The 13558-nt window shown below is 51.9% G+C and overlaps 1 protein-coding gene across 1 annotated transcript; it reads right to left on the bottom strand.

The window, feature by feature from the left end:
- Positions 1-446: 446 nt before the first annotated feature.
- Bpifb6 (BPI fold containing family B member 6) lies at positions 447-13281 on the bottom strand. Its single transcript, XM_021639736.2, has 17 exons — positions 13250-13281; positions 11674-11774; positions 11115-11222; positions 9802-9901; positions 8824-8928; positions 8232-8381; positions 8014-8068; positions 7450-7510; positions 6722-6813; positions 6086-6259; positions 4871-4921; positions 4352-4525; positions 3768-3835; positions 2407-2452; positions 1688-1751; positions 1255-1331; positions 447-650 (listed from the first exon to the last, which is right to left on the bottom strand). Exons 3-17 carry the CDS (start codon positions 11212-11214, stop codon positions 618-620), a joined length of 1350 nt encoding a protein of 449 aa, XP_021495411.1. The 5' UTR covers positions 11215-11222; positions 11674-11774; positions 13250-13281; the 3' UTR covers positions 447-617.
- Between the last annotated feature and the right edge of the window lie 277 nt (positions 13282-13558).

The following is a 13558-nucleotide window of genomic DNA, read 5'->3' on the forward strand; positions in this document are numbered from 1 at the left end:
GCTGTGCCCTGGTGTGCTAATTAGGCCGCTCTGAGCCTCAGTCTCCCTGTCTATGGAATGCTGACAGTCACCTCCTCAACTGTAAGGACTAACAAAGGTAACATGGAGGGACTCCTGGCAGCACAGGCTTCACATGAATAGAGACATTCTAAGGTTATGACGTCCTGGGCCACAGAGCTGAGGCAGGAAGGCCTGGACAGGAATTATGCCACCCTGGGCTGACTGCTCAGTGAATAGGGGTGACCCCAGTTGTCTCTTTCATGGGTTCTAGGTGAGGGAGAGCATGGAGAGTAATGGTTAGCAAATGCTTGGCCCTCACCTGACGCACCCCAAGGCTGGGCCAGCTGCCCTTCAGATCTCAAGCTGGTCTCAGCCCTTAAGCCCCATCAAAGGGGACCAAAAAACACACGTTCATGGGCTACAAAAAGAGACAGAAACACTGAGGTGTGTAAGGGTCTTCTTCCTGTTTATTGCTGAGGCCTACAGGCCTCTTGCTTTCTCCTAGTCACAGGAAGCAACCATTGGTGGCAGGGCCCAGCCCGTCAGGCTCACATCTGCGTTCCTCTGCTAGCTCAGAACCATGGCAGGTGAAGGCAGCTGACAGAGTCTTGACGAGGTCATTCCATCTTCAAGCCCAGCACCAGGGCATCCTGATGGGAGAAAGGAGCTGGGTGAAGAGGGCATGACAAAAGGAGTCTTCCAGGCTCAGGAACAGATGGAGCCAGCCATGGCCAGGGAGATGGAAAGCAACACTAGATAAGCAAAGGCCCTGTGACCTGGAAGTTCCCTTTGTCCCTCTGAGCCTTAACTTTCTCAACTATCAAAAAGGAACACACCCTGCCACCTCCTAGAGTAGAGAGAGGGCAGGGAATGTCCACTTAACACTCCAGGCTCAAACCCAACATGTAATGAGAAATTTGTATTTATTGAGCACTTACTATATATATGCCGCCAGGTTCGTTGTCTCAGAAAATCAGGACAGCTCTATGAGGTTGCTGTTCACATTCTCACCCCCAATTAAACCCAGAAAGGGGGGGAAGGGCATAGAGAGAGCACAGTGACAGAGCGAGAGGGTGAAGTGTCCTTCTATGCAATCCTGGCTGAGGCCTTTGTCCTGGGACTGGAGTGATTACACTGATGGCCCTTTGTTCTTCCCCACCACCTCGCTTTAGTTGGCCAGAGGCCAGCTCTTGCTGATCACCCAGTTTGGCTAAAAGTGTTCATTGACATGGCCTCCCCCGGCCCCTCCCTCACCTCCACTATGTCCAGCTCAGCCAGGTTGTAGTTGAGAGCCAGAAGGTCTGGGAGCGGAAGCCCAACATGAAGTACATCTGAGGAATAAATACAGGAAAAGTCAGCTCAGCCCAGCTGCTCGGCAATCAATTAAGGCTGCCCAGAGATGAGTGGTGGGAATCAGTGTCAGGATCGATTCATGATGTCTGCCGGCTACACAGGCAGAGAGCACCTGTCTGCCTTGTGTTTGTATCACAGGCCAAAATCTCACTCATTCTGGGAGGTCAAGGGTCAGAGCCCAAATTATGAGATGAGCTTTTGTCTCCAAGAAGGTAACATTAAGCCTACATTGGCCTCAATGTTTCGACATTGGCCATCTGCTCCATGGCTTTGAGACCATACAGGTGGAAGCACCCTTTGGGGAACTGCACCCTTATTCTTGGAGAAGCCTCACCGTTCACCACAGGGACGTAGGCCTTCTGGAGACAGTCAGTGATGAAGCCAGTTAATGCCGTCTCCTGGAAGAGACAGACGGGGAAACCCCCCAAAACAGCTCAGCACCCCTCCTCAGTTTCCCCTCACCTAGGCCTGAAGAACACAAAAGAGGACATTGGGGACAGCAAATAGCTTGTCCAGCCAGCCTCAGGCCTGGGGGCTGGCTTGCTCCTAAGGCCTGATCAGGTGACATGCAGGGCACAGGACTGGGGGCACTCAGGAGTCAAGAGAGGGCTATGTGTCCTACACTCCTGAGCTGACAGAAAACTCAGAGCTTGGATTGGCCATGCAGCCACCAGATCCTTGGGCCCGTGAATGTGAGTTATGGCAGTGCTTCCAGGAGAGCTCATGTAGCCACAAATGGGTATTTGCTGATGTCATATTGGTATCTGCTGGATTGGGTGCTGTGATGGGGACCCTGTGGCTGGCCATTCAAGGCCATCCAGGCCACTACCATGGTCATGCTTTTAGAATTAGCCCGTAGAGATGACCAGGTTCTATCTGGGAAAGGGAACAAGAACTCTGAAAGGCTAAGGGCCTTCTCCAAGGTCAGACAATGTGTCAGGAGCCCCAAAGCATGTGAGTGGCCTTGCTCTCACTGCTCTGGCTCCACTGTAGGGCCTCTTCCCTGCAGGCTCAGTGCTGCCTTCAGATGGCCAGGCATCTTAAGATACTTACATTGAAGTGGCCAAATGAAGAAGACTCCCGGGACAGGCTCAATAAACTGTGAGGGGTGGGTGGAGAAGGCACAGTCAGAGCCACCGAGAAAGGGGCTCCTCAGCTGCACATCCTTACAGGTGTCCCTTCTGAAGCCTGCTTGCTTGTTAACTGTGATAGGACAGCGACCACCTCTCATTACCTCCCATTCTGTCCTCGCAGCTGAATGGCCTCAATGGTTTCTCATGAACTCTGCTCTTCCCAACTCTGGGCTCTTGCTCATGTCACAACTCCATTCACAACCTTACAGGCCAGACTCAGATCCTTGAAGGATACAAGGAAATCCTTCCGTTCCCATCCCCAGGAGACACTAGCACATGCTGGCACCAGGATAGGCCATGTGCAATCATCTGGATTCTGCATGCTCACACCCATCTCAGCAGAAGACCCTGAATCTCTACAAACATTTCTGGCCAGCCATGTGGGCAAACATTCCCCAGCAGAGACAATAGTCCAGGACCAGGCCACCCAGGCAGTCTCTGTCTTGGTAAGTATAATTGGCCTAGCCTTGCCCATATGACCCAAACTAGACTCTAAGCCTTAGTGACTATGAGAACCACTGGACCAGGGTACCTGTTTCTGTCGGGGTCCCCTTTGCCTGATAATTTAGCCAGCAAAGAGCTCAGCAGAGAAAGGGAAGTAGAAAGCCAGAATCTTGAGAACTTTGTGTTCCACCAGGCCTGAAGCAGACATACTGCTTTCTGCCGCCTGAGCCAAAAGTTTTCCTAAAGCGAACTCTGCCTCTTGCCATTGGAAGAATCCTGGTATAACTCAAGTCAGGTGAATTATTGAGACAAGCACAGGAATCAGTGAGTGGCTGAGTGTAAGACCAGGTGTAACAAGTCCTCCCCCACCCCCACCCCAAGTGTAAGAATAAAGCAGGATAGTGGAAGCAAGGTACCTGGAAGAAGTGACAAAGGCCTATAAAGGGAGGGGCACCAAGGCCAAAACCAAATTCACTGTGAAAGATTATGGTGGGAGAATGAGGGCAGAAGGCGGTTAGAGAAAGGCTTGGAGTGTCAAGGTAAGGTTTAAGATAAGACCATGCAGGCAGAGTGGAGCCATCGAGGGTTGTAGAGCAGGCTAACTGACCAGAGCAACCTGGTAGTGTGGAATGTAGATCTCACTTAGATGGATCTAAGTGAGAACCTGGAGTTGGAAGCCAAGAGGTGTCACCAGAATGGACAAGAAGAACAGTAGACAGAGGCCTGTGGTAATAGTGGCCTGGAGGGGCACTTATCCACCAGTCTGTGCTGTAGATGATACAGAGAGGTAGAAGGTTGTGGGCTGGGGAAGAGAGTCAGGGCTACCACAGCTCCTACCTGTCCAGAGAGGTGGCCATCTGCAGACGGTTCTCCTGCACTGAGTAGTGGATTTCCAGACCAAAGTGCTGGCATGAGGGAGGGAGCAGAGAAGGCCATGGGTCCTCCATCGGTACCTCTGCTTCCTGCTCTGTCCTGGGACTGAGCACAGAAGCCTCTCCACAGCCCAGGATCTTTCACTCTCTTTATCCTGGATCAGCTTGAACTTTCATGTGCACCTGACCTATGGTTAATGCCTGCACGTGGGATGACTGTTCTGGGCCTTCTCCAGCTACTTAGGGTGTCCCCAAGCTCCTCAACATCAGCTCCTCCTTTCATTAGCTACTGTTCAACCTTCACACATCTCTCAGGCAGAGCTGAGTGTGGGGTATCTTTGGGCTTCCACAGTTCTCCCCGAGCAGGCTATACTGTCTTTGGGGGCTGAGGAAGATTGGAGAAAAAGAAGGAATGAACCACAATACAAAAAGTGGTGATTCGTAACATCAGGTTCCTCCATTTGTGTCTTGACTCTCAACTAAAATCCCAGCACCACCCAGCCTGAAGCATCCCCAAGGTGAGAGTGGCTTCCTATGGGCCCCACTCACAGTCTCCAGGCAGAAGAGTGACTTCGGGTGCTTGCCATGTCTACGTGCCACAAACATCTCCAAGCTGCCATGGAGGTGTATCAGGCTCTTTCCAGCCTTCATGGTAACCTTGGGGGGTTTGCTTATCTTGACCTTGATCAGCAAAGGCTTTGGTTTGTGATAACGCTTAGCTACCTGCAAAGAATGAGGCACCTCTCAGAGCCAGCCCAAGGGTGTCTGAGGGAGTGGCTGGTTTCTGCTGGGAGTCCAACATGCAAAGTTATGTCTCTTAGGAAATGAAGGAAGCAAAACACAACATTTTGGCTGTTTTCTATGGTGGGTGCAGGACTGACAAGATGCTATGGCTGAACTGTCTCTAGACCAGACACAGTACTAGAGCTGTCTCTAGTGCTCTATGGGGAGGCAGGGCTCTCTCCATATTGGGCAAAGGGTATGAACATTGAGTAGCTGCCTCCCAGGCCGGTCCAGTTTGCCTGGAGGGTCACAGGTGCAGTGGTCACAGGTGCCTGGGGCACTCACCTGTGGGATGAAGCCTGCCAGTGTCTCAGTAGTTTGTGACAGCTTACCAACCTATAAATCAAAGTCGAAGTGGGCCCTGGGTAAAGGCCAGTTATCCCAGCATCCACCTCTCTGCCTTAGGAAGGTGGGGCCTCAGAGTCTCCCTTCACCTGCACACACAACACTGTGGTCAACTAGTGGAGGACCCTCCAGTGCTCAACCTTCATTTACACACCCTGGCACCCATGGCTCCTGACGCTTAAGGTCAAATGCTGAGAAAATGTTGAATGGAAAAGCAGGAAGACAGAGGGGAGAATGGCCAGGTGTGATGGAGGAGATGGCAAGGCAACTTTATAAACAGGTAGGCAAGTGGAAGGGGAGACAGGAAAACAGGAGAGTGACAGAATGGGGGAAGATGGGTAGATGAGTGGAGAGAGTGTCGGGGAGACACTTATGTGGTGATTATGAGTAGGACGGAATGCTGAGTAGCCGAGTGAAAACCAGATGATGCCTGGAAAGAGGGTAGACTGGGTGAGAAGACGGGTGGATGGGAAGAGGATGGGTGGTAAGATGGTATGATGGAGGAATGGAGGAGGGAATGATGCACAGGTGGGTACCTGGCTGGGTGAACAAGGAAATGTCAGAAACAATGGCTGGAGGTGTGTGGTAATGGGGGTGTAGATGTGTACCTATCCACCCGTGTGTGATGACGATGGTGTGAAGAGATACAAGGGTGTGAGGTGGAGGCTAGAACCAGGTCATGAAGACACAGTGGGTGGGCGATGATTTGAGTAAGAGGAAGACAGTGGCTGCCAGGGCATGGGAAATGTAGGGAGAGGGAGGTAGTAGTGGGTTGTCTCAGAGAGTAAAACCTCTTGCCACACAAACCTTGACCTGATCCCAGTCCCTGGAACCCACAGTGGAAGGAGAGAACCAACTTCAGAACATTGTTCTCTGACCTCCACATGTACACTTCTTTAATTTAAAGAAAAGATCTTAGGTGGGTCACTAAATGGGGTTGATTATATAGATGATCAGATAGGCAGATGGTTAGACACCGGTCACATAGGCAGTGGAGTGAGTAGCAGGCACGGACAGCTGCCACAGAAACCTCAAGCAACCCTACATCTCCAGAGCCGGTCCTGCATCTGACCCCTGGATCATTCCCAGCCGCACCAGGCAGGCAGATCCTGTCACTCCAGCAGCAGAAGCAGGTGGGATGTGGTGCCAGCTTACCCTCTTGTCCCTGAGGTTCACTTCCAAGGACTTCTGCAGAAGGGCCAACTCAGCCGTGAGGAAGGCAGCTGAGAGCAGCAACTGTGAGCTCTGGGCTGAGCCCTCAGGGAACTCTGGTGCAGATCCATTTGTGGGAAGCTGAATAACTTGGCCTCCCTGAAGCTGCACCATGGGCTGGGGTGTGACAGGAGAGACACTTAGCCACACGAGAATGAGACCAGGACAGTCTTAGTTCTCCAACCACTGGAGCTCAGGTCAGACCTCAAGCCAGCAGGACATGGTTAGAGCAGAGCAAATTGTAGGTGGGTGTATGTGGCTTGAGAGGACCAAAGCATCAACCACTAGCAGTTTCCTGGCAGTTTCTCCAAAGAGCATTTAGGTCACCTTAGTGGCTCTGACTCTGGCTTGGGCCACTTGTGCAGACTGTGATATGAGCCCTGACACATCATTCTCACAAGTAACACCAGGGCATTGCCACTCTCTGAGAGACATAGATAGTCCCGCAGGAAATGAGACTGAAGCCACCAGCCCCACAGCCCAAGTGAAAGCGGGGTTCCCAGCCACCTGTCAGGTAGAAGCAGACACATCATGCCCACCAACCCTGCACCCAGCACCCTGGGGGGCCTCACCACTTACACTAAAGTCCACCTGGATGTGGCTAGCTGTGGTGGCAGCCGAGGATGTCAGGGCATATTTGACAGTGCCCATCTGGTCCACGGGCATGGGCTCTGTGGAGAAGAGGTTCCGATCAGATGGGCAGCAGCCCAGGAGCAGCTAGAAAAGCCAGAAGTAGCTACTGCTCCTGAGCCTTCCTGCCCCTCTGTGTGACCCAAGAAGTGGCTTAGACCTTGGTAACCTGTTGTTCTGCTGATCCCGTGTCTGGGCCTTTTCCAGGGCCCTTGTAACAATGCTAATACATATAAGGTTGGAATTATGGGCTGTTTACACATGAGTAAATGGTGGCTGGGGGAAAATGAAGTGACTTCTCTCAGACCACACTCCTGAGGACATGCTAGCAGGAAGGGGTCTTCAGGCTCAGCCGTTAGGATTTCCTTTCTCCCACCCTGAGGGACCCTATAGACCCCAAATGGTGGAGACAAAAGACCTCTTCAGTAAAGGATTCACAATGCCCAGGCAGGCCACCTCATTAGGTTGTGAGGCCTGGGGTTGTGTGCAGAGTGGCTGACATGGAATTCAGGTGGAGAAATGAAAGGACCCAGGCACCCCTTGAGGCTTTAGGCTTCTCATCTAGATAGTGCAGGGACACCATGATCTGAGCCTTCTTCTTATCCTGGAGACAGGCTGGAAGCAGCCACGCAAATGGAGGGGATGGGCACTGAAATCCGGAAGAGGGATGTCCTCACCAGTCAAATTGGTCCATTTCTTGTTCACATACACCAGGACAGCATCAATGGCTGGACACATCTGTAAGCAAAGAAGGCCCCAGCCTGAGTGGGTTATGTGCACAAGGAGACTCCACATTACTCCACAGGGAATCCTAAAAACCCCAGCAGGACAAGGGTGGGGCAGGAACTGGGGGGAGGGGAAGAGGACAGGGAACAGAGGTACTGAGGCCCAAATCTTGGGACTGCCAACAGCAGAGCCTAGATTAGAATCCAAATGGTTGCACTGCACACAAAACTGCCAAGGATTCATTTCCTGGGACTGGCCATCAGAGCAGGGTTGTCAAGCTGGAACACACACATACACACACACACACAAACACACACACACACTGTTGCCTTTGCCTGTGCTTGTGGCAGGCATCATTAGATGGCCATTGCACTGCTTCCTCCTGAGCCAGTCACAGACTCTGAACTCTTCTTAGCCACTACCAACCCATCAAGGTCCCTGCCTAAGGGACCACTGGCTGCCCCAGCCACAGCAGTCCCATCAAGGAGGGATAGAGGCTTGCTCGGGCCACTCACCAAGCCAGGGAGGACTTTGCGCAGAGTGCTGTCCACAAACTTGCTGATGGCCTTGCTGAGACACAGGCATGAGGTAGCAGGTGAACAGTGCATCCATGATACCAAGTTAGACAAGGGGCACAAAGGGACATAGTAATAGGAGTTCAGTGGTTCGGGAAGAGGAATGAGGGGGAGGAGCAGAGAGGAACACCATGCTCCCCAGACACAGGACCCCTTACTTGTTAAGCAGATTGGTCTTCACACTGACCAGGATGACCTCGCAGCCCTCGCTCCTGAACATGGGAGTGCCTGTCTCCTCATCCTGCAGAAGCCGGTCAGTGGCTGTGATGTTCAGGACCACATTGATCTCCATGTTGCCTCCTGTGAAGCTGGAAGGCCAGGCAGGCAGCACTGTTGGTATCTCTGCTACTGGGGCTGCTAGCCCCACCCTCTTTGCCTACATCCTCAGCATCTGGGAAGGCAGAGGGCAGGGTCTACCCCCATGTGGTAAAACACCAGGATGGGGCCGGCTCACAGTCACATAACCCACCTTTCCCCTCTTAAGATGAACTCTAACACATGTGAAACACTGCTCACTGTACTTCCCTCCCTAGAACCCCCCTGACGTTTTCCCCATTGCTCAGACCTTCCTCCTTCTGCCAATGATTCCGTCTGTGCCTCTGCTTCACCTGGTTCCCATCAGTGTAGAACCCAAGTCTACAGCTCCCTCAGACCCCAGCACCCGCATAATAAAGTCGGTACTCAGTGGATGCGCATAGAAGGGTGAGACGGGGAGAGTTTCCTCCCCCGCCTCACCCTTCCCACACAAACCTCTTGCCAGTGATGGTCATGCCCGTGGACACACACTGGAAGATGCCCACTCCAGGTACAAAGTTCAACGTGATGACAGGTTCCAGGACATCCTTTACCTTCATGCTGGGAGGAGACAGACATGCACAATAATGAGAACTGAGAAGGCAAGACCCAGGCCCTCAACACGCTCCTCCACCACCTCACTGGGAGGTCCGAGCAAACTCCTGCCCCATGCCTACGAGGGCCATCCAAATGTAAGCCAAAGGCTTGGACAGGGACCAATCTATGTACAGAAAACCTTCATGTGTGAAGTGAGACACATGGCCGACTCTATGTGACCTTGAGCTATTCTCTTTGCCTCTTTTGTCCTCAATTTCTCCATCAACAAATTAAGAAAGTTGGATTGGATCTGGGTTTCTCCACAGTGTCACCTTTGATATTAGGAGCTTAGTACCAGCTCTGACCTCAACCCATGCATATCCATAGCACCGCCCTCTGCCTTTGCAAGTTGAGACAACCAAAAGTGTCTCTGGGCACTGCCAACTGTCCCCCTAGAGACACAGCCACCTCTGGTTCAGAAACACCATTTGAGAAGCAGGATTACAAAGACAAGGCACACATACCTCCACCTGCCCTAATCTAACCTATTCCTGCTGAATCCAGAAAGCATCTCTGTACCTCCCCAGAACATCAGTTCAGCCAGCCCCAACCAGCCAACATGGTGCTTGCAAGGAGCCATTCCTCCCATTACTGGATGACTGTCAACACCTTTCCAGCTCCACCATTTGAAGATTTGCTTTTCCATTTCATTTCACGTATACTCAGTGAGCCCTCTTTCTCCTCTAAATGACTCCAAGAACAGGTCTCAAGGCATAATGGAAGAGTCCCAGGATAAAGCAGGGAAAAGGCCTGCCTGGACCAAGTTCCTCCCATGCTTGCCCTTTCTGTGTCTCCCTGAACAACCACTACCACCATCGCCACCAAGTGCACACTTACTTGCTGAGGCCTTTAATGGCCTTTCCTCCTGCCTGTGGATTGCTAGCCTCAGCAGCCATCTTTTCCAAGATGTGGCTCTCCTCCATGGCACTCTGGACCTCTGGAAAAGAAAGGGTGCCAAGAGCCTCTCAGCCAGGCTTCTACTGCTTCTCTGTCCTTCATCCATTTCTCTGGCATCCTGGCCACTCATAGCTGCTGTGCCCAGCTCCTGACCTTCCCCTGCCTGGTAGGAAGTGACAAAGTGACAACTGCCATGAAAGAGGAGTGCAGGAACCACATGAGGAGGAGTCTGGGTAGGGAGGGGACAGCTGCCAGGAGGAGGTGGCAAATATCACCAGGTCCTTGGAGGAAGAATGGGAATTGTCACTGGCAGTGAAGAGACACAGAGCACAGAGGGCATGGCAAGAGCAAAATGAGGAGGGAGGTAGAGCGGGGGAAGAGGGTAGGATGAGACACTGGGGGATGGGGCCAGGAGCATAGAGGCAGGGCTAGGTGAGGAGAGAGAGAAGGAAGGGAAGAAGGAAGGAGAGGAAAGGGGCAGAGGATAGACCAGGCACAGAGGTTAAGGGCAGCGAGAAGGGAGTGAGAAACCTAGCTAAAAGGTGAGGAGGCATATACAGGAACACAAGCATGGAGATCTGGAAGGACAGCACAGTGAGCACTCTCTAGGAGCTGGTTTCCGGGACTGGGGGGGGGGAGGGGTATCCAGACCTCAGATGATATTCTTGTCAGAAGCGCCTCCAACAGAGCCATTGGCTAACTTCCAGAGAGAAAGCAAATACTGAAAGAGCCACCATTGACCTCTTACACCTGAACTCAGCTCTTTCATGGAGCTGGGCACAGGGTGAAAAATAAGTCTCGATGCCTGGAGGAAATTATTCTCACATATCAACTGGACCCTGCCAGGGAGGAGCTGGTCACTCTTCCCTGTTTGTTCTCTCTATATTTACAAGTACACAAACAACACGGGGCACAGGACCTGCCTGGGGTCACACAGCAAGTTGTCAGAGCTGGGAACTGATCCATGCCTGTCACCTCCACAGCCCACACATGGGCACCAGCCCTTCCCATCAGAGTAAAGGAGAGACTGGAAGGGGAAAGGATTTATGTCTCTGTATCTAACCTGAGGGAGTTTGGGACGTTGGCTCTTTGTCTCTGGGCCTCCACTTCCCTTTCTGTAGAATGGATCGCTAGTTCTTGCTTCTAAGTTGGCTTTGCAAATCAGAGATGCTCAAGCTCTGCAGACTTGAGAAACCACTACGTAACACCTGCCCACTTGTCCCCTGGCCCCAACCCAGGGCTCGCTCACTCACCATGGTTCATGATGTCCATGCCCAACCTCAGAAGAGCCCCATGGTCAGCTCGAGTACCAGCCAGCAGGCTGCAGAAGACCAGACACAGGACCCACAGCATGTCTCCACCTGCACAGAGGGACAAGGACACTTCAGGGAGTGTACCCCCCAAAAAAAATTCCCCTTTCTTATGGGCAGAGAGAGATGGCCAGCATGCCATATGGGCAGTAGGAGGGTCAGCTGCAGATCTGCATGAGTTCCAGTGCAGCTCAGTGCCCACTGTGATAGACCCACAGGGGGATTCCAACCCATCTGCATCAAGGAGTTTTCCCTACACTCTGCACATGGCCACCAAGTCCCTCGCTTACTTCAGCCCAACCTCACTTACCTCTGGAGCCCAAAACCTGAACTCAGCCCCTGGAGGACCCCTGAGACACAGTCTTGACAAAGTAAGCAAAGTAAGAGGCCTCATAGCCAGAGAATACCAGGCTGAGTAATGGCCTCCTATCTTGACTCCTCACTGTTCTCAAGAAAGCCATGCTCTAATACTGGCCCTCCGGGAATACTGCCCTCAACTTACCAACTCCTGATGTTCTCTCAGCAGGGGCCAAGTGTGTAGTTGTTGTTTGAGCTATGACTGAAAGGGATCAAGAAGGGGCCGTGCAGCTGGCCCATGTCTACCTGGAGAGGGGAGTGCTATCTGAACTCACTTCATCATACTCAACCCATGGCTCTCCTGACCCCAAGCAGACCTCCCCTGGGCATACCTTCCCAGCCCAGGTATGAGCCTGTGTCTATTCATTTATTTGTGTATTTGTTTACTTATTTGTTTATTAATTCATTCACCAATTCATCTATTCATCTATGTTCATTTGTTCACCCATCCATTCATTCATATATTTACTTATCTAGCCATTTGTCTATTTATTCATTTTTCCATTCACTTCTCTGTTGATCCATTCCTTCACTCATACATTGGTTCACACATTCGTTCATTTTTTCTGTCCACTCATCTGTTCATACATTCCTTCACTCATCCATTAGTTAATACATTCATTAATTTATTCATCCATTCACCCATCCAGGTCCCACTTATGGCACACTGCTGCAGTGTTACCCAGTAGACAGTCCTGCTGGTTCTGGATTTGAGAGTTTAGAGAGCAAGATATGAGAAAGTTTAGAATGACAAAGTAGTCAGAAGGGCTGCTAAGGACTGTGAGACCCAGAGGATGAAAAGAGGCAGAGTCTGAAAAGCAGTCCTTTAGTCCCTAAGTGAAAGCGAAATCCATCACACTCTTGTCCCTATCATTTCTAGAACCATCTGGGCCCAGGAGTTCCTCAGCCCCTGTGAACCACACGTGTGTGCCCTAGGCAAGTGTTCATGGCTGACACTCCAGGGCGACGCTCCCTGAAAGCTGCCCCAGAGCTCTGCGCAAGGACAAAGGAGCTCTGAAAAGTCTCCAGTCTCACCCATCCAACAGGTAGGCAGATAGCCCTTCCAGAAGACTTCCCATTCCCCGGCCAGAGCAGATACACAAAATTCACTGCTTGGTTGGGCTGAGTTTTCACCATTTTAGAACAAGAATGCCATGCTGTATTCTCCGAAGACTTGGATTCTGGTTTAGGATGCACTTTTGCTGAGCTCTGCCTCCCTTTTCCAATCCCTGCCCTCCATCTACCTACCATCTACTCACCTCAAGGCTTCCTTCCAGTCCTCTCCTCCACCACCAGCAAGCTTCTCTCCCCACTGCAGCTGCTCACAGCCTCAAAGACCTCAAAACCAGTAGGAACTAACCATACACAGAAGGCTACCCACCATCCCACACTACCCACCCCGGCCCTTGAGGCCCAGCTGAGCTCTCAGATCCCATAGCTCAAACTAGTCTTCCCTCTCCCTGGGTGCCTGGATGGAGTCACAGAGGCCTGCCAGACTCTGATGCCCACTTGGTTACCCTAAGCCCTATGTGTTTGAAGACAGTAGTGTTCGGGGGTTACCTGTGAGATGAGAATGTCAGGCACATTGTACAGGCCCTACCCCCCCCCCCCCTGGCTAAACAGCTGCAGATAAGTTCCTTCTCTTCCTGCAGCCTCAGCTTGATAATACAGAAGATGGCAGTTCTGGAGACACGGGGGGGGGGGGGGGGCACTGGCCTTACCTTGCCAAGCTTTGGGAAGTCCTGCCGCTGACTGCCCCCTGCCTCCAATCCTGTGATGAGGAAACCCTTATATTCTGGAGCCTGATTAGCCGCTTGGATAATTAAGGGCTTAATAGGGGATAGATAATTATCTAGAAGTGCAGAGAACAGGAGACCCGGAGCTCACATGAGTGTTTGTTCTGTTCCAACATAAATAGCACGGAGGATGAGGGTGGCTGGGGAGCTGAAGAGCTGCACTAAGACTGGTACCAGAGACCGGTGTGACTGTCCCAGAGGGCATCAATGCCCCCACTGCTCCCTCTCTCTAAC

Source organism: Meriones unguiculatus, chromosome 4, assembly GCF_030254825.1.
Source record: "Meriones unguiculatus strain TT.TT164.6M chromosome 4, Bangor_MerUng_6.1, whole genome shotgun sequence".
Taxonomy (NCBI): domain Eukaryota; kingdom Metazoa; phylum Chordata; class Mammalia; order Rodentia; family Muridae; genus Meriones; species Meriones unguiculatus.